Here is a 21,562-nt window from a genome sequence, read left to right on the forward strand (position 1 = left end):
TGTGTCTCTTTTCCTTTTGAATAGATAAAAAAAATGATTTTTTTTGAAAAGGAAAAGTCATAACATCCCAAATTAATATTTATAGCAAAAATCCCTTTAGAATTGCTGTAATAATCAAGGGGTACAGTAATATTCCACCTTAATTTTAAGATGATACCTGTGTAAATATAAAATTTTATCTATTATACTCCAGAAAAGTTGAGATATTTAATTAAACCAAATTTTTATATATATATAACCAAATTTTTGTAGTGAACAGTAATTTCTTTAAAGGGGAAAATTTTATTAATTATTTTGTTAGAATTAATGTATAACACTACTGATATGGAAGTTCTTATAATTTCTGGTCTTATTTTCTTTAAAAAAAAAAGAGAGAGAGACTTATTTACTTATTTGCAGAGTGCTGGAAGGGAGAGAGAGAAAAGAAAGGAGAAGGGAAGGGAAGGGAACAGAAGAGAAAGGAAGAGAGAAGAGATAAGAGATCTTCCATCCTCTGATGTTCTATGTGGGTGACGGGAATCCAAATACTAAGTTCATCATCCGCTGCCGCACACAGTAGCAGGAAGGTAGACTGGAAGCGCAGAGTCACAAGGACCTGAAATAGTGCTACTATACGGGATGAAGGTGTTGCATCTGCACCTAACCTGCTGAGCCACAGTGCCTGAGCCACTTTGGTCTGAAAATTCCTTAGACTCCAATAAGTTACAGAGAACTGCCAAGGAGCTTTGCTTATATGCACTACAGCTATTGGTGTTTACTATAATCAAAATTAAAGTTGCTATTTTCAGAATGTTTAATTAAACTCATTACCAGGGGCCAGCAATGTGGTATAGTAGGTTAAATCTGTCTGAAATGCAGGCATTCCATATAGGCGCTGGTTCATGTCCTGGCTGCTCCACTTCCGATTCTGCTTCCTGCTAATGGCCTGGGAAAGCAGCAGCAGATGGCCCAAGTGCTTGGGACCCTGCACCCACGTGGGAGACCTGGAAGAAGATCCTGGCTCCTGGCTTTGGATCAGCCCAGCTCAGGCCTTTGCAGCCATTTGAGGAATGAACCAGTGCATGGAAGACCTCTTACTCGGTCTCTCTCTCTCTCTGTAACTCTGCCTCTCAAATAAATGAATAAATCTTAAAAAAAAAAAAAAAAAAGTATTACCTACTAACACAAAACGTTGTTTTAATAAAATAACTACATTTTCAAAATAGAATTAGTGAGACAGGTGGCATTGCTTTAAAATTATGCAAATTGTTTCAATGTCTGGCTGAACAGAGGACCTAGATTCTCTTATGTATTTACGTGTTCAATCTGTGTTAACGTGTTGATTTGGTTGAAGCAAAAGACAAAAATTTGAGTCTTTTATAGATTATTGGGAAAAAAAAAGAAGCATCTTAATAGCCCTTTCAGCTAACCATGGATACATATAATCTTTCATATTGCAACAAAACTCAACAAGTGGTAGTTTCTTAAACATTAGTTGCATTGGGGGATTGCATACTATTTTAACGAACCCTTTGTTACTTTAAAATCTACTGGTTTATTTTACATTTTCAGTGAATGTTTCATCCATGCATGGTTTTTCTAACAATATTTGTAAACCATTAATTCAATGAGTTGTGCTGGTCCTTCAAATCCTATAATATCAAAAAAGTCACATTTGCTTTTATTATTACCAATTTCTCATTAGAGAAGTCTTTGGGAAACTCACAGTGGCCAACTGTAACTTTTTCAGTTTCCCCAAAGTCTAATTTTCTGTTGAAATCTCTCTAAGTTTATCACTGGCAGCAAATACTATCAATCGTTTTCCTTGGGTGACAGACTCATGTGTTGTTCATTTTTGAGAAAATATCTACCAAATACATACAGTCCGAATAGTCAGTTTATCATCAGTCATTCTTTCAAGCAAAACACATGAGGGCTAGGCATTGTGACCCAGTGAGTTGAGCTGCAGCTTGGAATACCTCCATCCTGTATCAGATGCTCGTATGAGTACCAGCTACTCTGCTTCCAATCCAGCTTTCTGCTGATGGACTAAGACAGTGGCTTCTGGCCCAAGTACTAGAGTCCGTGCCTTACGCGGGAGAACCAGATGGCGCTCCGGGTTGGCTGTTGTGTGTATCTGGGCAGTGAACCAGTGCACAGAAAATCTTTTTCTGTCTCCTCCTCTCTCTCTGTTACTCTGCCTTGCAAATAAATAAACGTTTTTAAAAGAAAAGGAATAAAAGACATATGGAGGGTAGCTAGTTTGGCTTGTAGACCGGCAGAGATTTTTTTCCCCTGAGATAACCCTAGTGATGAATGACTTTTGTGTACTCCCTCTTCAGTCACACAGAATATTACAAAGACCTTTGCTCAAAGGTAGAGGTTTAATTCAGATCATTATTATGTGCAGCTGGCTTTTATCAGAAATGTGCAGTTGTATGGTGGTGAAGAATACTCTGGGCCATAGCCCATGTTTAAGGGCCATCATCTGTAGCCCCCATTGCTTCTGCACCACCAGTGCTGAGGTTAACACAGGGAGAAGGTGAGGAACATGTAGTGCTGTTGTGAAAATACTTTTGGGGGCTGGTGTGGTGGCGCACTAGGTTAATCCTCCGCCTGCGGTCTGCCAGCATCTCATGGGTTCAGGATTCTAGTCCCAGTTGCTCCTCTTCCAGTCCAGCTCTCTGCTGTGGCCCGGGGGTGCAGTGGAGGATGGCCCAAGTGTTTGGGCCCTGCACCAGCATGGGAGACCAGGAGAAGCACCTGGCTCCTGGCTTCAGATCGGCATAGCTCCAACCATGGCAGCCATTCGGGGAGTGAACCCATGGAAGGAAGCCCTTTCTCTCTGTCTCTCTATCTCACTGTCTGTAACTCTAGCTGTCAAATAAATTAAAAAAAAAAAAAAAAAGAAAATACTTTTGACCCCAGAGAATGTCTGGGGATCCGCAGGGCGCACTTGGAGACCTGCTGCCACCAGGGACAAGGACCAGGATCCCGTTTGTTTTTCTGGAGCAGAGGGACCTTATCTGAGAACTCACACACCTGACGGTGAGACGTGCAATCCAAATACAAGGACCCTTGCATAAATATCCAACAAAGGGGCTGAAAAATGTAAGGCTGCTGATATGCAGCAGGGATTGTTTTAGTCTATGGCAAGGAGATGAATTCAGCATACAAGCAGTGAAGGGTCTAAGAAGTTAGGAACAGGGGGCTGACGTCAGCAGGCCGAACTGGGGGCAGAGACTGGAGAGAGGGTGGGAGATGAGGTCAGGCTTGCACAGAGCACACCATTCCTCTCCCACAGTGCAAAGCCACACCACTATGGCTGTCTCCAGAGATGAAGGCCTTCTCCTGACACGTCTTCTAAAGACTGGGAAACCCATCTGCAGACCACCACCCTGAAGTCTTTCACTGGGGAAAAAAAAACTGACAATATTTTTGCTCAAAACAGTTTAACAGTTTACTTTTCTAATAAATTTCTCAGCAATTAGCAAATTGAGTTACTGTGGAAGAATAAAATGGTCGTCCCTTTTGGTGAACCATTTCAATTGGGATTTTATAAAAAAAAAAAAAAAAAAAATTCCCTCTCCAAGGTCAGCTTTTGGACCACACAATTAAATTCCCAAATGAGGGGATGACTGGATTCACACTGATGTTTAAATTTTTAGATTTGACAGAACTAATGCAGTATATCTTGACAGCTATATACAGTGGCTTAATGCCAAGCTTTTTATGCGGAATACAGAATGGAATGAATTTTGCACCAGTGTTTGGACTGGGAGACTTTAAGATCCCTATTCACAGTAGACAGTAGTCTGAGGCTGTTTGATAAAACAAGCCCTGGCTATTTAATAACTGCCACATAAAATGTCTCAATGTTTAAGGGGAAAGGGAAACGCAGGGCAACACATTTTTAAAGTACATGCTTAGGCCGGAATCTACATGGTGAGTAAACATCCTTTCGTGTTCAGCCAGAATGACTTGTAGCGGTGGCATTTGTGACTTAAAACAACAAGATGAAGATCTCTGTGCAAAAGACGAATGATATCACAAACGTTTCTTATCAAAAGAAAATGGGCTTTCTGATGGAATGTATGTAGGAAGGGGCTTTATGCTGAAGCCCATTTGACACACTGAAAACTACTGGAAGCTACACACATGGAGCTCGGAGGGAGCACGGTAGGCAATATCGCCTTTGTTTTGCCACTGTGTCCTCTGTTTACAAATTACAAGCTAATTTTTCTCTATAAGGGCACCTTTTTTAGTTTTGTCTGTGAATAAGCCTATTGGAAACTATTGAATTAATGGTACAATAATACATTCTACAAAAACAGACATCTAGGCAGTGATGAAATTGGAGAGTTTCCCCTTTAAGAAAAAATCTGAGGTTAAAATTTTCACATTGTACCAAAGTATGATACAGTCATACTCTGAAATATACATATGTATTTTAACATGGATTAGATAGATGTAAATCTCCCAAAGGGCCTCTGGTCTCCTCTACCATTGAGACTGCATGTGAATCAGGAGCCCTGGTTTGATTTGTGCAGCCTAGCTAACCACTGAATATAAACACCAGCCTGCCATAATTCAGTATGCAACTGAGCTAGTCTTCCACACTAGCAGAGGGGGAAAAAAAAGCAAAATCTCCCTTATTTTCTCAAGTTGCCCATTTCGAGCCATTTCTGTTGAATTGCCACAACTGCCCAGATAAAACATTGGAGAGTATGTCAGCTTTAATTAATGTAACACGACCTGATCACTTCTGCAGTTGGGAAGAAAGAAGTTTGCGCTCTTTAAATCCAAAGCTCAACCTGGAGATTATGCTAAGTTGCTTCATTCATAGTCCACACTCCTCCGCTCCTGTCAGAAGGACAGCATTTGTCCCCTCTAGTGATAAACAAATTATACATGAAATCAATTCCACTTCACAATCATTTTCCCTATTGGGTATTATCTCTCCTTCCCTGCTCCCTCCAGTTAAGCCAGCATCCTGTAACTTGCTAATGAGCTGAGGGCTTTCTGTTGCAGGTGGCACCCCCTGCCTGGAAGTCATGACATTTCCCATTTCGAATGCTGCTGGCATTTTTCGACAGCTCCTGCTAACTAGCCTTTTTGACCTGCACTAAGAGGAACTCATCTGATCGAATCCTCTAACCTGCCAATCATTCCGGCAAATGATCTTCACAGTCACTCCCAAGGCAGGAATGGAAGGGGAAAAAAAAAAAGAAAAGCGAGTGAGAGAATGAGGGAGTGGGCAGAGCGGCTGCTTCTGCAGCTACCTAATGAGAATACTTCAAGTCTCCGAGGCAGCTGAAACACCGAAAAACTGATGGGAAAATTAGGACACAACTGAATGCCTAGCTCTGTAATTACTGATTTCTCTCCATCCTGAGATCATTTTGAGAGCAACACCTCTGAGATGTGCCAGTTTCTAAAGAACACAAGAATACCCTACCTTACCGAGAGAAAATAGATTTATTTCTCCTGCCACTGTAATAAGCAATTCTCATAATCCCACTCTGCCGAACAGCATCCTTTGCAGAATTAATTATGTGCTATAAGCTCGTTAAGTGTGCATTTGTAAACTCCGGATGATTATAATGTTTGCCACAGCGAAGAAAGGACCTCATTTTTTCCCCTCAGGCATATTTTAAATGTTGCCACCATTTAGGGCTGTTGATTTTTACACATTCATATAAAAACAAACAGGTACCATGCAGGTTGGCATTGGGTTTAGAGAGGTTTAAATTCTTAACATCCACAAGATAGAACAATCTGAGCATTCCTAATTAACGCAAGTAAGATAATTGTTTTCCTTCCATATTTTTCCTGCAGAATCAGTTTATTCAATTATATTTAAACTTACTGGGTCCCCAGCCCACAGAATAATCCAATTACTTTAAGAAGAAAGAGCCAGTCAGTGGTTAATTTGGCAATAAGTCACAAAGTCCAGATATTTTAATGTGGAGTAGATCTGTTGACCAAGGAATGATACAATGTAATTATATGTTATCATTACACCATTGTATGTAATAATGTAAAATAAATACTGTACACGATTTAACTGCACATGACAATCACACATCGCTCCCCATGTATAGTAATTAGGCCAATAGCCCTATTTATAGTAATTATTATATGTAATTGAGGGCATTTTACTAATTACATTGAAAATGATAATCCAAGGGCACTACACATAACGCAAATTACATTAAAGGAGCGGTGACCATTTAAAGGGAAAACCACACCAACGTATGGAAATCAACAGCATAGTGTTTGATTCCAGGCTTGGCATTCATGGCCCATGTTTATAAGATAGAATTCCCTCAATTTCTCTACCTCTTTTGCTTTTGTTCTAGACCATGTACATTATTTCTTTAGGTAGAAAAATAATCCTTTGCTAATCTGCAGTGTTATCTAACAACTCTAGGATTGCTAAAAAATTCTTTCTGGCTATGTGGGTGTATTGAGTGTGTGTATGTATGTGGGTGTAGGTTGCTAGAGGAAGCAGCTATCTTAAATTCCAGAAGAGATTCATTAAATTATTCATATGCTTTATGCATAGAAGTATCTCAGAGTATTGCAAACATTTTGTTAATGATACTTGTAAGAATTTAGCTAAAATGTTTGTTTACTGAACTACAAGCGGGTTGTGGTTTCCATTACATTTCCTATCTGTCTAGAACTTCATTGTGTCTAAGGGCCTGAGAGCCTGGCTTTTGTCCCTGGGCCCCAGTGTCCAGTTCTCCCTGATCCCACTCCCTGTTTCTCCCCAGACTGGGCTCCCACGTGAGGAATCCCTCAGGAAGAGTGATGAGCGTGTGGGACAATGGGAAGAGCTCCAAGCTTCTTTCTGCCTTCCCTTCTCGACATTGTCATTTAGACACTGTCCTCCGTGCATTCAAATGTCATCCCAGACCATCAGCCCACTTCAACTCCAACAGCCTCCTTTTATGCTCAGACACTTCTTAGAGCATCAGCAGACCACAAAGACTGTCTAGTGGGACTCAGCTGCTGTCCTGGTATTAATAATACAATACAGTGCTCTTAGGGCAGATGCGATTCCCTCTGTATCCCGGGCTCACAAGAATCAACACTAAATGAACAAGAAAAATACAGCAACTGAACTAATGGTAACTACTTGCTAACTTCCTGATAGTTTGGCCAAGCACTGCAACAGATATCTCGGGCACCAGTCACATTACGTCTGTGCCCACTATTTGTAAGAAAGCATCACTCACATTATGATGACAGCTAAATAGTCCCCAGGAAATTAATTTAGGTTTTAAAAAGCCACAAGAGGCAAGCTGCCGTGTAATGTCCTCTAGCCCCTTAATATTGGAAAGCTCACCTAAGCTGGAAATGGCCAATCTCTCTCTCTCTCTCTCTCTCTCTCTCTCTCTCTCTCTCTCTCACACACACACACACACACAGTCAGTTTGGGAAGATCTATGGGCTGTTGAACCAACTTGTGGTGCATTATATCAATTTCCCCTTTTAGTTATTTTTGCTTTTTAAAAATCCTGAGATGGGAAAAGAATAATGAGGGCAAAAACTACTATTGTTTTTAGTGTAAAAAAAAAATCACTGTGGAGTCCTTGTTTTTAAGAAAAGCACAATGAAATATTTAAAGATAAAGGGGCACCGTGTGAGTGACACACGTGGCTTGGAAGAACAGTAAGTGCACACCACACTTGTCCATGGCCAAGTGCAATAACGCAAATGAAGGACAAGGTCAGCTTTGGGGAGAGTGGGCAGAGGACAGCAGGAATTCTTTGTGCTACTCTTCTAAGTTTTCTGTGGATCTGAGACTACACCAGGATAGAAAAATTAAATAAGCACTTTATAAATTCACCTTGGAGGGAGCATGATGGGAGGTTATTTCCACGGCTCCGTCACAGCGCCGCCCACCACGTAATTAAGCAGATCAGGTGGTGAAGCACCCAGAAGCTTCCGCTGACTCACTGTTGGGGCTGGGGGTGGCGATGGGTCAGGGAACAGGTCAGAGGAAGAGAGAGGCGGAGAAGCGAGGAGGGATGGGGAGACAAGCTCCCACAGCCTGCTGCAGGCCAGAAGAGAGGACACTCGATAATGTTCCAGCCTCTTCTTCCTTGGCCATTCACCCATACATCATGCATCTGCAGTCCAAAGCACGTCTTCTCCCCTAAACATGTGTTTCTTTTTCAATTTGTGGTGATGTGGGGGTCATGACCACCATGGGGGGTTTCAGATGAAATCTGCAAGGAACGCAGAAAAGGTTTGTTTCTTGTGCTGCCTGATGTTGCCACAACTGTTGTCAACTACATGAGGCAACAGAGATAACAAAACTGTGGTTGTTTGATAGGAAAAAGATTTGTAAGATCATGCAGAAAATAACAGTTCTCACAGAAAAAGAGGAGAACAAAACAAAACACCAGAGAAATCTTCTGTCACTGAAGGGAAACCCAGATCGAACACTTGAATTTCATCTAACTCTCAAATTTCATTTGGTGAAAGATACTAATGAGTATTATCTACTTTTGTGCCTATGGTTCGGAAAAAGGCGACATGCCTTAAAGAGAATTCAAAGGCGACATGCCTTAAGGAGAATTCAGTCATTAGCCAAAAACATCACACGGCCACGATGCCGTGGGTCCGCACCAGCTGGAGCTCCCCTCTGATGCACTTGCTGACTTCCTGCTTTGCAGTCTACAATCCGGGCTACCTGCTTCCTTCACAGAGGGCTCTGAGATGGCTAAGCCCGAAGCCCTCTTTGAGGGGGTGCTGTAAGGACAGGCTGACCACCCAGGATACAGCTCAGGTCACTGGATCACAAGCAGTGGGTGGCGGGCCGGCAGCTGGTATGGGGGTGTGGCTGACACATGGCTTTGCCCTCCACTTGATGGTGATGGCTACCATAATCAGAGCCACTCTCTAGGAAGGTTTAAGTCTCAGACAAGAAGAGCTCAGTGACAGTCTGCCCCGGAATAGAAGGACAAAGAGAAGTGATGATAAGCAGCAGAATTGCAGAAATGAGTCAGGAGAAGCCACCAGGTGAAGGGGAGATGGAAGCAACATGAGTGGGTGCAGTGGTGGGAAGCAAGATTGTCCACAATGGTGCCCCAGGGCTGGAGCTGCAGGTGGCCCTCTGCAGGCTCCAGGAGCATCAGCTTCCAGAGCTAAGGTGTAGAGATAGAAACTACTGTTGGCTTTTTTTTTTTTGTTTTTTAAAAAAAGTATTTATTTGAAAGAATAACAGAGGAGGGTATCTTTTATCTGCTATTTGCTCCCCAAATGACCGCAAATGCCAGGGAGTCAAACAGGACAAAGCCAGGAGCCTGGAATTCCATCCAGGTCTCCCACATGGATAGCAGGGGCCCAAGGACCTGGACCATCTTCTGTTGCTTTCCTAGGTGCATTGGTAGGGAACTGGATTGGGAGTGAAAAGGGGGAATCAAATCAGAGGTCATATAGGGTGCTGCAGTTGCAGGCAGGGTTAACCCAAGTGTGCCATGATGCCAGTCCCTACTATTGGGTTCCCACTGCCATTCCAGCCTTTGGGAGGTCTGCCTGTGCAAGCAGCTACTCACCCGCCAGCTACTCCTCCCTACACAGCTCTGTGAGTGGAGGGAACTTGAGCATGCCACATAGGCGTGGTGTCTCTGCAGCTCTCAGTGTCTCTTCCAGGCAGTGGTCTCTGTCTTTCTCCCTTTGGCACCTACCTCTTCCCTCACTTGAACATTTCTCCTCCCCCTACACATTGGGTACTTCCTAGGTGACTATTATCTAAAACAGTAACACATTTTTTACTTATTGAATTCACAGTTTAATTGTCCCGATTCCTCTTTGAAAAGGCAGTTAGGAGCAAAGCTCTCCCTTGGTGCTGCCCACCTGGACATTCTGTGATTCTGGAGATGTCTACACCCGCCCTGTCACTAGCTGTGGAACATGTGAAGAGTGGCACTGCTTCTGAGGACACAACATTTTATTTTAATTCAAGTTAATTTAAATTAAATCTACATAGCCACATACGGCTTGTGGTCACTGTGTTGGACAGTACAACTCTATTCCTTTTTAAAGAAAAGCAAGGAAGGGAAAGAGGGAGGAAGAACAAAGGGAGGGAGGGGAAGGAAGAGAAAAGAGGAAAGAATTGAGGGAGGAAGGAGTTGCTTTCCTTATATGATGGAGCAGGGGTTTTCCTAGTTTGTCTTTATCAAGTCTCCACCCAAATAAACTGGTTATTTTCCTTCATAAATACAGAATTCCTGCATATTTACTGCAGGCTTCATTACCAGTGGTGCAAAGGCTACCTGCCTCCATATCCCCTGGGGTTCTTTAAAATGCAGATTCAAGGACCTCAGCAACTTGGATTTTGGAAACTCTCCTGGGGCTGGTGCCCCAGACTGTCCAAACCACTGCTCTAAGGCGTGTTCCTGTGCTGTCCCCAGAGGCTGAAGCACTAGTGCACTGAGCTCTGTCTAGAATTTGGTTTCTAAAAAAAAAAAATCTCTTATTTAATGAAAATCTACTAAGCGGTGAATGTATTCTACTCTGTTTACCTGACTACATTTAGGAAGTTATTGTTTAATGACTAGGTCAAGCAAAAATAATCTAACATTGTCGTATAATTCTGAAATATTAATGTGGATTAGCAAAGACAAATACGAAAAGGTAAGAACAGGGTCACCAAAGTATGTATGAAGTTACCCTCTTGCAGTTGAACCAAGTAAAAATTCTTCTATACACTAGATACCATGGATTTAATGGGATCTGAAGACCAATGGATTTACTAAAAAGTGATGTTCCACAATGAGCACACACTGCTTCAGAAAGATTATAGAACACATGTCTGAAAAAGTAGAGGACATTTGCATCCCTGTAGTCAGGGAAAGGAGCGGCCCTACACTTTGTTCTCTGCTCTGGATAACTGCAAAACTAAAACTCAGCATAAGGTGAGGTTGGTATCACTGCAAATGTAAGTGAAGCCAATGGGTAGGGTGTTCAACATGGCTTCTGGTCTTTTCCTTGGAGAAAATGTCTGTCCACGTTGAGGGCTCTGTCAGACTTCTGAAGGATCGCACCCTTCCACGTTGATAAAATGAGGGGGACAGTCTATGAATCCTGCTGACGAGTATCTTTAGAGGACAACAAAGCATAGAGACGCAAAGTCTGATCAGGAGTGGCACCTACCCCATTCTGACTTTAGGTGCTCATGGCTTTCTCAGCATTCAATTTAGTTACAAAATTCTGAAACTAAAACTACTTTCTGCTGCAAAGCAAAAGGCATCTCATTAGCTTTCTCACTAAGGCCAATTTATGCTAATCCGGTATTATTAGCTAAATAATTGCAGTGACCTTAGTATGCAAGGAGAGAAGTCATTTGGCATTGAGGCATGGGAGAAAAATTTGAACTTGAAATGCTCCTGTCTGCTCAGTCCTCTGTCACCTCAAAGACAGAAGTGGTAGCATGCTTTCTCCACCCTGCCCTCGATCTCCACGTGACTCCTGAGACAGCGCTGCTTAAAATGCCAGCCCGCGGTCTCCGCCGCTTTGAGATCCAACCCCTCTGAGTTTTACAAAGAACTGGGACGACTGCGGGAAATTTAACATCCAAGAATCTATTCTAGACAGTTAACGAATTCAACACCACCACCAAAACCGAAGTCCAGGGGGTTACACATTTTTCTCCAAGGATCCGTTATCTACACGGATGTTTTGCTCTATGGTGTCCATAATTTGATGTTCAGCTATTGGTTGGAGAATGGCCCTTCCATAGGGTACACGAGGCTGTTCTTTTTGGTCTCTAGGAGAGCCCTGTTTGATTAAAACAGAAAGATCCACAAAGGTGAGAAATTAAAAATGATCTCATTTCCTGCTGAATCACAGAAAAGTGCTGGAACCCAGCTCCCCTGCAGCTTTCCCTAGAAGAGAAAGATCGAGCCGTCTCCTCAGCATCAGCTGGGATCAAGCTGAGGTACCTGACTTGCGGAGAAAACCACAATAATAACATTCAAGCTTCGAAAGTTGACGTGAAAAAGACAAACCTCACACAGGAACCACTGTATTGTTATCAAACAATTCTAGAGGGAGAGCTTCCCCTGTGCAGACATACCCATAACTCTAGGCTTAAAAATACACCACAAGGGGAATGCCATTCTGCAGAGGCTCCCACGTACCGATGATTTTACTTTTGCGCACCTTTAAAAAATAAATCTGTTTCCAATCAGCAGTTTAGTGTGGGCGACGCTTGTGCCCTGAGAACTTGCAGGACGGAGCTGACCCGAAACAGCTCCTGGCAGGGTGGACTGGCCAGGCTCAGGTCAAGGAGACCTGGAGGGAAAGGACACAGTCCTGCGGTTGAAAGCCAGGCCTGCCTGGTGCCTGTGGGGAGGCGGCGGCGGCACAGGTGAAGTCCACCTCTGCTTCTCCCGAGTCGGCTGAGGGGTAGATAAAGCCAGGAGCCCTCATTAGGATAACGCGAGTGAAACACTTCTACACAGCACATCCTGTGACCCTCATGGGTCCAAGGCGCTCTCGGAACCGCAGGGGAAATGGTGAAAAGCTCGGCACTACTTTTTGTCCGACCAGTTGAAATTCAGGGCGGGAGCACAGGTGTCATCAAGTGAGCAAGGTCGTGCTGCAAGGTCACTCTGTATCCAAGAGGGAGAAATCACCTAAAGAATCTTCCTCTCAACCGATGAGGTAGCAGGTGCACTCATGCCGGCTGACTGGCATCTACACCGTGTTCCACCTGACAACCGCGAGTCTGCAGGTCACTCCTCCATCCCTGCCACTCCCCTGAAAAGCCAAGACTCATGGCGGCGCTAAAACCAGAAATGGCTCAGGAGACTGGCAGATCACTCACAAGACACGGCGGAGAGTTTAATTTGCTCTGTGCCATGCTGTGTTCAGCCAGTTAACATATTTCAAATTAATAGAGGAGAGGGGTTTCCGCAATGCTTGCATCTAACCTTTGAGTCATTGGAACACTGAATGACTCAACTTCCACAGGGATAAGGAACACGCACGCACGCACGGCTTGGTATGAACCGGCACACACGAGAAAGCCTTCCCACAAAAATATCTGTGCTCCATTTGCTTCAGAGAATTATGTTGCATTGAAGGAAAGCATATGGATATATACTGTGTGAAATTCCCAAACCCCAGACACTTCCATCTGGCAATCAAGAAAGACACAGATTTGCTGGAAGTTGCTGTCTTGCACTTGTCATTGTGTGGCACTTGTGAAGACTGGGACAGTCTATGACAGGCCCGGAGTGTGCCATGTTTACATGGTACTTCCTATCTGCAGAGCAGCTGACGTCCAAGAGTCAGACTGTAAGAAGGAAACGCTTCATCGCGATAAGGTCTCTACCAAGGGCCAGGCAGGAATCAGAAATAGGTGAAAGTGCCCAGACGGCAGCTCAGCTAAACTGGAGAGCTGATGCTCTCGGCAACACAGACTCAGGCACGACTCAGACGCAAAGACTTCTGGTAGGGCTGGGAATGCAGCATCACCAGTGTTGATTTTTCAAGAAAAGTCACAAATCTAGATGTTAGTGTTAACAACGCCCCATTTTGAACAAGAGCAACTAATTTAAAAGAATTGAGAGGGCCAACCAAAGCAGGTCTGTGGCTTAGATACAGCCCAAAGTGAACTCTTTCCTAACCTCAAAGAAGAATGCGTAAGCAGTGAAAATGATTTGCTTATGACTGTAGTGGTTTGGTTATGATTACATAAGTAGAAGTGCAAGATGAAGTATAATTTTGGTTAGAATCTGGTAGGTGCCTGGAAATATGGGAACGACTGACTGCACTTGGCCTCAGTGGGAAGTCTGATGAATGCCATAATTAACACAGGAGACGCAAATCCCATGTGAAGGATCTATTCAATATCTGCTAGACATTACTGTCCAGGTAAAGCTGGTCATTGTCTTACCTGCCCTCTCTCGAGAACGCCGTGCTGGTCAGTGCTTGCTGTTCGATAGACTTTTCCCGTAACTACTGTTTTTCCCAAAGGCCCGCATGCTTTCTCCGGATTCTGGTTGCAATCTCACATTTGGGACGGTAAAAATAGAAGACACTGTGGATGAATGGAAAGTTTTCATTATGTATGTGTTGATGTATTTATCATATTTTCTTTAATTAAAAAAAACTGGAGATTCAGAGCGATTTTGGATGTCCAGTACATTGAACATTGTGGTACCTATTGATTTCTGAAATGTCAGAAGCTTACTGGCCCACACACGTTCATACACAGGCAATGGGGCAGTCTGCCTTCCCCTGAGAGCCACACCTGGAGCTCTCTCACATTTCTCTAATACAGAATGTTCAACTGGAATTTGCAAACAACACATTATATTCCTTCTTTTTTAAAAAAAGTTTTATTTATTTATTTGAAAGTCAGAGTTACACAGAAAGAAGGAGAGGGAAAGAGAGAGAGAGAGAGAGGTCTTCCATCTGCTGGTTGCTGGTTCACTCCCCAGTTGGCCACAATGGCCGGAGCTGCGCTGATCTGAAGCCAGGAGCCAGGAGCTTCTTCCCAGTCTCCCATGTAGGTTCAGGGGCCCAAGGACTTGGGCCATCTTCTACTGCTTTCCCAGGCCATAGCAGAGAGCTGGATCAGAAGTAGAGCAGCTGGAACTTGAACTGGTACCCACATGGGATGCTGGCACTGAAGGTGGCAGTTTATCAACTATGCTGCAGCACCAGCCCCACATTTTATTCTTTCTTTGGGCCATTTTTTTTTCCATTTATTCATTGAGAAATATTTTTGAGCCCCCTTTTGTTCTAGCAATTACAGAATCTTTCAGTGAACATCAGAATGGAGGGAAATCCCTGTTCTCTTAGATCCCAGATTGGAGAGAGAGAGACAACAGACAGCCAAATATATGAAATGCTAGCAAATGTTAGGAAGAAAAATGAAGAAAGGAAGGGAAGTCAAAATTTAGGGGTGGAAGGTCATTGACGGCTTCCCTGATAGGGACATTTGGCTGAGACCCAAAGGAGGCTAGAGACCAGCAATGCATGCGTAAGTCTAGGGGGAGAGCAGGAAAAAATGTAGAGAGCTGACTCCAAGGGGACGAGGAGAGAAGCAGGCAACCAGTTAGGAGGCTACTATAACAAGGCAGGCCAAGAAGAGGGGGAATAGTTAGGGCAGGGTGACAGCAGAGAAGTGTGGGAGAGGGAGGGAGGGAGGGAGAGAGAGAGACAGAGACACGGAGGGAGATGGGAAGGGAGGGAGAGAGGGAGGGATGGATATTGAGACAGTGCTTTCAGCTGCTGGCTCACTCCTCAGATGCCTGCAACAGATGGGGCTGGGCCACATGGGAGCCAGGAACTCAATCCAAGTCTCTCACTTGGTTGACAGAGACTCAGGTACTTGAGCCATCGCCCCTGCCTCCCAGGGTCTGCATCAGCAGGAGCCAGAGCTGGGCAGTGAACCTTGGCACTTCCAGGTGGGACACGGGTGTCTGAACCACTAGGTTAAGTGCCTGCCCTGCTTGGGTGTATCTTGAAGCAGCATTTACAAGGTCTGTGGAAGAACTGGATACAGAGCGTGACAAAAGACGAGGAGTCACGCATAACTTCCACCAGCCGGAAGAGCGGTCTCGCCATCCATTGATAACGGTTAAGGCTGCAGAAGGAGAAACGCGTGGGGAAAGGACTCAGCTTTAGTTAGGCTAAGTCTGAGAGGCCTACCACATGACTAGATGGGATGCCGAGCAGTCTGTTGAATATACACGGCTGGAGTCGGTGAAGACACTACCTGGAGCTGTCAGCAAGCAGCTGATATTTAAATCATGAAATGGATGAGGTCACCTAGGCTCCCGGGGTGTATACAGGTAGAAAGATCTGAGCGCTAGGGCTGAGACACTCTGGAAGACGAGGAGGCAGCAGTCAAGAGTCTGAAAAGGAGAGTTTAGGGAGGGAAAAGGAAAACCAGGAGAGAATCCTGTCCTGGAGACCAAGTGAAGGGGCTGCTACTTTGAGGAGGTCACGGTAAAATGTGTTAAATTGTGTTGAAAGATCAAGAGGAAGGCTGAGGAGAGAACAATGGAGACAGACATGGAGACAGACTTTGAAAACAGCAGATCAGGAGTTGTGGGCACAAAAGCCTGGTTGCAAAGGATTCGTGACAGAGTGGAAGACTAGAAACTAGATGTACCAAGTGTATTTGAAATGCTCTTGCTGCTTTATTTAAAAAATATGGCATTGTGTTGCAATAGGATAATGTAGAAGACATATACCAGGATACTACAAAAAGTGCATGGAAATAGGATTAAATGATAATATTTATTTTCCAAAATTTTGAAATCCATGCATAATATATTCATCATACATAATTCCATGAATATTTTGAATACCCCTGACACAAGAATGTGTAGGAAGCCCCCAAATCACGAGAGCTGTCCATCCCCCTTGTTCTCTAACTGGGAAATCAGAACCACAGAGACAGAGGCACTTGTGCAGGTGCCTGGCTCGTCACGGCAAACCTGAGGCAGAAACCCAGGTGGTCAACACCCACGTCAGTGTTCTTCGCATGGTACCAATTTGTTGGCCTTCTTTTACTGGGTTTGAGTTTTGTGAATTATCAAATGAATGCAATAAAATCAAGGACTCTGTGCTATGAAGTGTATTTTGTTCATTTACTTTGACAAGGGTACTTCAGCCTCAATTATTTATGCAACTTGATAGTATACACAGGAGAATGCCCTGTGGTGGATTTGGGAAAAGTAATGAATTTCTTCTAAATCAGCCCTCCGTTTACTTCCTTGCAATTAAATCTTTGTGAAGAAGTGGGTCATGGCTGTTGGGGTTTCGGGACACAGGGCGAATGGGGGGGTGCCACCAGAACCAGCCAGCTTTAGTTGACGGACCCCCAGACACCTGCACCGTTACTCTTCCTGCTACATTATAATTCCTGCTTCCATGAACACTATACTCACACGTCACTTACATCTTGGTGTTATGGAACAGGAGGGCAGGCTTACAACTTTATGTTGCCTCAGCATCCATTCTGAATGGAAGCTGGACTTTCTCATATCAGAAGCAGGTCTCGACAGGTCCCAGTTGGACACCCCCCACCCCCGCCCCACTAGCTCCTTGGTGTGGTCCATCCACTTTATCTGCTCCCTGGTAAGCCAGTCCCTGCGCCACTGAAAATTTTGCCTCCTAGTTCTAAACTCACAAGTCAAATATCATCATTGGGAAACCTGTTTAAATACTGCCCTGGGTTGCCTCCCTCGTTCTGTCTGTTTCTGTCCATTTTTAACTAATTTCTGTATCCAGTCTTCTCCTTTTAATCTGGTTTCACTTCCTGCTTTCCTGGACATTGTTTAAAAAGTGAGGAGGCAGATATGTTTCCCCTGATTTGACAAACTAGTGTTGTTTTAAAAAAGATTTTATTTATTTGAAAGGCAGAGAGAGAGAGAGAGAGAGAGGGAGGGAGGGAGGGAGGTCTTCCATCCTCTGGTTCACTCCCCAAAGGGTCACAACCAGAGGAGCTGGGCCAGGCCAAATCTAGGAGCCAGGAGCTTCTTCCGGATCTCCCATGTGGGTGCAGGGGCCCAAGCACTTGGGCCATCTGTTCTGCTGCTCCAGGCACATTTTCAGGGAGCTAATCTGACATGGGATGCCAGCATAGTAGGCAGAGGCTTTAACCCACTATGCCAATGCTGGCCTTGGCATGTACAATTTTTATGTGTCAATTAAAAACTATTTTTTTTTTAAATGAGGGTGACAGTGCTGTGGACTGAAATGAGTCCACTCCCACACTCCTATGTTGATGCCTAACCCTGCTGTGATGGAGCCCTTGGGAGGTGACTGGGCAATAGGAGGTCGTGTGCACTGGGCCCTCGTGCTGGGATTAAGGGCTCTGTATGAGGAAGAACAGCGAGATTACTCCCTCTGCACCCAGTAAGGTGGCCGTCTGCAGGACAAGAGGCTGGTCCTCAGCCGGCGCTGAACTCGCCAACATCTTGGATTCCTGACTCCCTAGAACTGAAGAACAAACGTGCATTGTTCGTGCCACCCAGCCTATGGCATTTTGCTGCAGTGGTCTACGTAGACGAATGGGGTGAGTTTCCAGAAACTGATGAGTGGGGACCACACCCTGGTTGCCCAGACAATGCATCCATTAGTTCTGCAGCACTTCCTCCCGGGTGGAGCCCCTTCCAAACCTCCTTGGGAGGGAAGCACGTGAGGCTCATGGGGCTGCCCCGCAGACGCTGTACTTAGACCAGACTCTGCGCTACTTGAAACCTAATTTGAAGAATTTCAGCAATTTCTAAATAGAGTCTGCTGAATATTAGCCTAGACAACGGAGTCACCAAAGCCAGGCATTTCACTTAAAGGAGCTAATTCCCAAAGTCTCCAAACTCTGGGAATTCTTTGTTTTGTAAACATGTTTACAAGCGCGGCTGCCTTGTTCTAAATGGAAGTGACTCTAGTATTTAATACCGGGCTTGTCCTTTCTTGCGACTGGATTTGTGCTTCATAATGATTATCTTCTAGACACAGAAATAGCATTTCTGTAACTCAAAATTGTTACCGGAGGCATTTAGTAGAGTCTTGCTTTAAAAATATAATGATTTTTCATCTTTATTCTCCCCCCTTCAAAAGGTTTCACCGCTCCTGATGTTTAACGTTATGCAAAGACGTGTTTCTGCCAATGAATATCGCCTTATGGTTACGCTTCTGCAAATAGCCTGCTGTGAGCTGATAAAGGGATTAATGCAGCCAAAATTCTTAATCTGTGAAATTACAAATTAAATTCTCATATTAAAAATACCACCCTGAGGTATTTTTTGTGGTTTTAATTCCCCTCTGGTGTTCTGCATACATTGTGCTCGTTAATGACGGGGACAAGGCTGTCTCCGTTGGCAGCCTGCTACCCAGTGATAATGTGTAGGCATTTACTCCCTGATAGAAACTGGATTTAACCACTGGCTGATAAACTAAGTGGCAAGTGGGTAATAAGTCCATATTAACAGAAAAGTGCTACGACAGAATTCAGAATTCACAGACCATCACCATCCTGGCTTAAACTCAATCATGGAGTCGGAAGGGATTGAGATGTCAGCAAGAAGCCTTGATAGCAGGCTACAAGGTACCCTGCATGGGGAAACAAACCAGGTGTTTGTGTGTGAGCCGCTGGAAACCTGCAAGCCTATTTGTAGCATTTTGTCTTTCTCCAGAATAGGAAAATGTGTCGTCCTTTCCTTACTTTTCCCTAGGGATCTCATCTTTAGTTGTTTTTAAAAATTGGGGATTGCGATTATAGTGGTTATCATTATGATGATAAACTTTTAGAAAGGAAGGAAGAACATAGTGTAGATGTGGGCTGGGACTATGAAATGTTAGGGAGGATTTGCTGAGCATGAGGGGAGCTATAGACTGATATATCTGTGGTCACATGAGGGTAAAGAAAGCAACTGGAAACAAATGACAGACACCAAAAACAAAAACAAACAGAAAAACAAAACCAACTTAGAGTATAGGAATAGCCAAAAGTGATTGTTATACATTATTAAGGAAAATTCTAATACTGGGGGGTGGGGGTGGGGGAGTGGAGATAAGTCTAAATCCAAGTGACTAACCAAATAACTTTATGTCTACTATAAATGATGTATACCCAAGGATTAAAAAACATAAATATTTATGCATACATGTACTATGTTAATTTTTAAAGAATCAGAAAACAGAATGAGAAGAAGTATTTCCAATTGGCATTTAGAAAGAACATATCACCACTGAACAAAAATATTCCTACTGCAATAGCGTTTTGCAAAATTTCACAAGAATTCTGTTTCACACTTTGGAAGAAAGCTGAGATCCTCCCGTCATAAATCCTTCCCCAAATATTTAAAATGTAATTGAAAAAGGCTGTGTAAATATGAACAGTTTTGTAAAAACAAAACAAAAACCCACCCAGGAATGTGTTTTGTTTTAAAAGATCCAGAGAAGAACTGTCTGTACGAATACCAAGAACATTTGTAGTTAAAATGAATTACATGTCTTCAGTCTTTACATGTCAATTCGGTGCATTAACCAATTGCCAACACTGTGCCTCAGCTCACTGCAGAGCAGCGCTTTTTAAGGTTATTGTTACCACCAAGATGGTCTCTGAGAATCAAACAGAAATGAATCATTCCTCCTCTGTGTGCTGCAGCCAGTTTAAAAGTACTGTATGCATAAAGTACTAAATATGTAAATCATATTTTCCCTTTCCTTTATGACTGCTCAGATCGTTTTTGTGGACGCACACATAATGAAATACAAAGACGCACAGCTGCAGACTGCAGAGCAGAGATAGCAAAAAAAAAGGAATCCATTTTCTTCTTGTATCTGGTAAGCTAGCAATTGAATGGCAGGATTCCACTAAATATATATACACAGGACACCCCTCCCCCATTCTCTCTCCCCCCCCTCCTCCCCCACGTTACACACCCCCCTCAACACACCCTTACGCTTGTGCTTAAATAAATATGCCAATCTCTCTACATGCATGCTACATACAGATGCTAAAGTGCTTTGATGGAACATTGCAGATTTGTGATACTCACTATCGGTCAGTTCCCATAGCCGCGGGGGCAGGTCACTGAAATATTCGTGGCTCAAGGCGGCTTGTGCGGATAGCCTGTTCTTTGGGGAACACTGTAGGAGCTTGGAGGCCAGATCCTCTGCATGATTCACATAGCTGAGCCTAAAGATACAAGCAAAAGAAAGAGAGAGTGAGAGAGTGAGAGAGAGAGAGAGAGAGAGAGAGAAAGAAATAAGACCAAACAAGAACATGGACCAAATGAGACATAAGGCTTATTGCATTTTTCTGGAGTTCAATTTATTCCTGTCTAGGCAAACAAATTATCTGCTGAGAATAAACAGAAGGTTCTTAGGGTATATGCTACTCCAAACTGACTATTACTCTAGATATCACAGTATCCTTGATTTAAAATATTTCTGCTGTAAACAAAGGATTGATACATTCAGAATGGATAAAAGTCAGTCCAAAGGTAGAAAACTGAAGAATACAATTTATTGAATAGCTGCCACAATTGTTGAAAGAATCTATGTACTGCATTCACATCTGGGCACTTTTAGAAGAAGTTAATCCCGAATACCTAGGAGAATTAAAATGACACTCCAATTAAATTCTACTAAAGTTACTTTTCCTCTAAGGATTTATATTTTCTGGCACTAAAAAATATAAAATTATGGAAAAAAGCACCCTGTCAAATATCAACAATCATTACATGAACATACAGGTTAACCTGGAGGGTTTGCTTAAAAGATGGGGAGCTGAATCAATTCAAGATGACCTTTAAAACAACAGTAGATGGGAAGGAGGCATCTGTAGATAAGCCCAGAAGTAGTCTTTCATGTGGCGACAGCTTCACTCAGCCCAGCCAAGCCTTGCTTCTCATAGAATCTTCCTCCGCTCACAGCAGTCCAACATGGATAATCAACATGACCAAGCTTATCATGAAAAGTACTCCTAATAACGGGTGCCATTGATGGATGGCTGCACTGGTGTCAGGCACATCCCTAGGCCCTTTTCACACCCTCATCTGAATTGCAGTCTGACAAGGCTGGTGAACTC

The 21,562-nt window shown here is 43.5% G+C and overlaps 1 protein-coding gene across 2 annotated transcripts in view; it reads right to left on the reverse strand.

Annotated features, from left to right (window-relative positions):
* Positions 1-21,562, reverse strand: part of CDK14 (cyclin dependent kinase 14) — a 614,674-nt gene that overhangs the window by 82,747 nt on the left and 510,365 nt on the right. Inside the window, exons 13-15 of one of the 2 annotated variants that reach the window (XM_062178078.1) lie at positions 20,529-20,668; positions 13,901-14,044; positions 11,680-11,775 (exon numbers count right to left, since the gene is read on the reverse strand). In XM_062178078.1, coding sequence (XP_062034062.1) covers positions 13,929-14,044; positions 20,529-20,668 — 256 coding nt within the window. In that variant the 3' untranslated portion in view covers positions 11,680-11,775; positions 13,901-13,928. Of the gene's footprint in view, positions 1-11,679; positions 11,776-13,900; positions 14,045-20,528; positions 20,669-21,562 lie in introns of those variants that run through there. The other variant, XM_062178077.1, reaches the window with a different exon arrangement.

This window comes from Lepus europaeus, chromosome 20 (genome assembly GCF_033115175.1).
Source record: "Lepus europaeus isolate LE1 chromosome 20, mLepTim1.pri, whole genome shotgun sequence".
Lineage (NCBI taxonomy): Eukaryota > Metazoa > Chordata > Mammalia > Lagomorpha > Leporidae > Lepus > Lepus europaeus.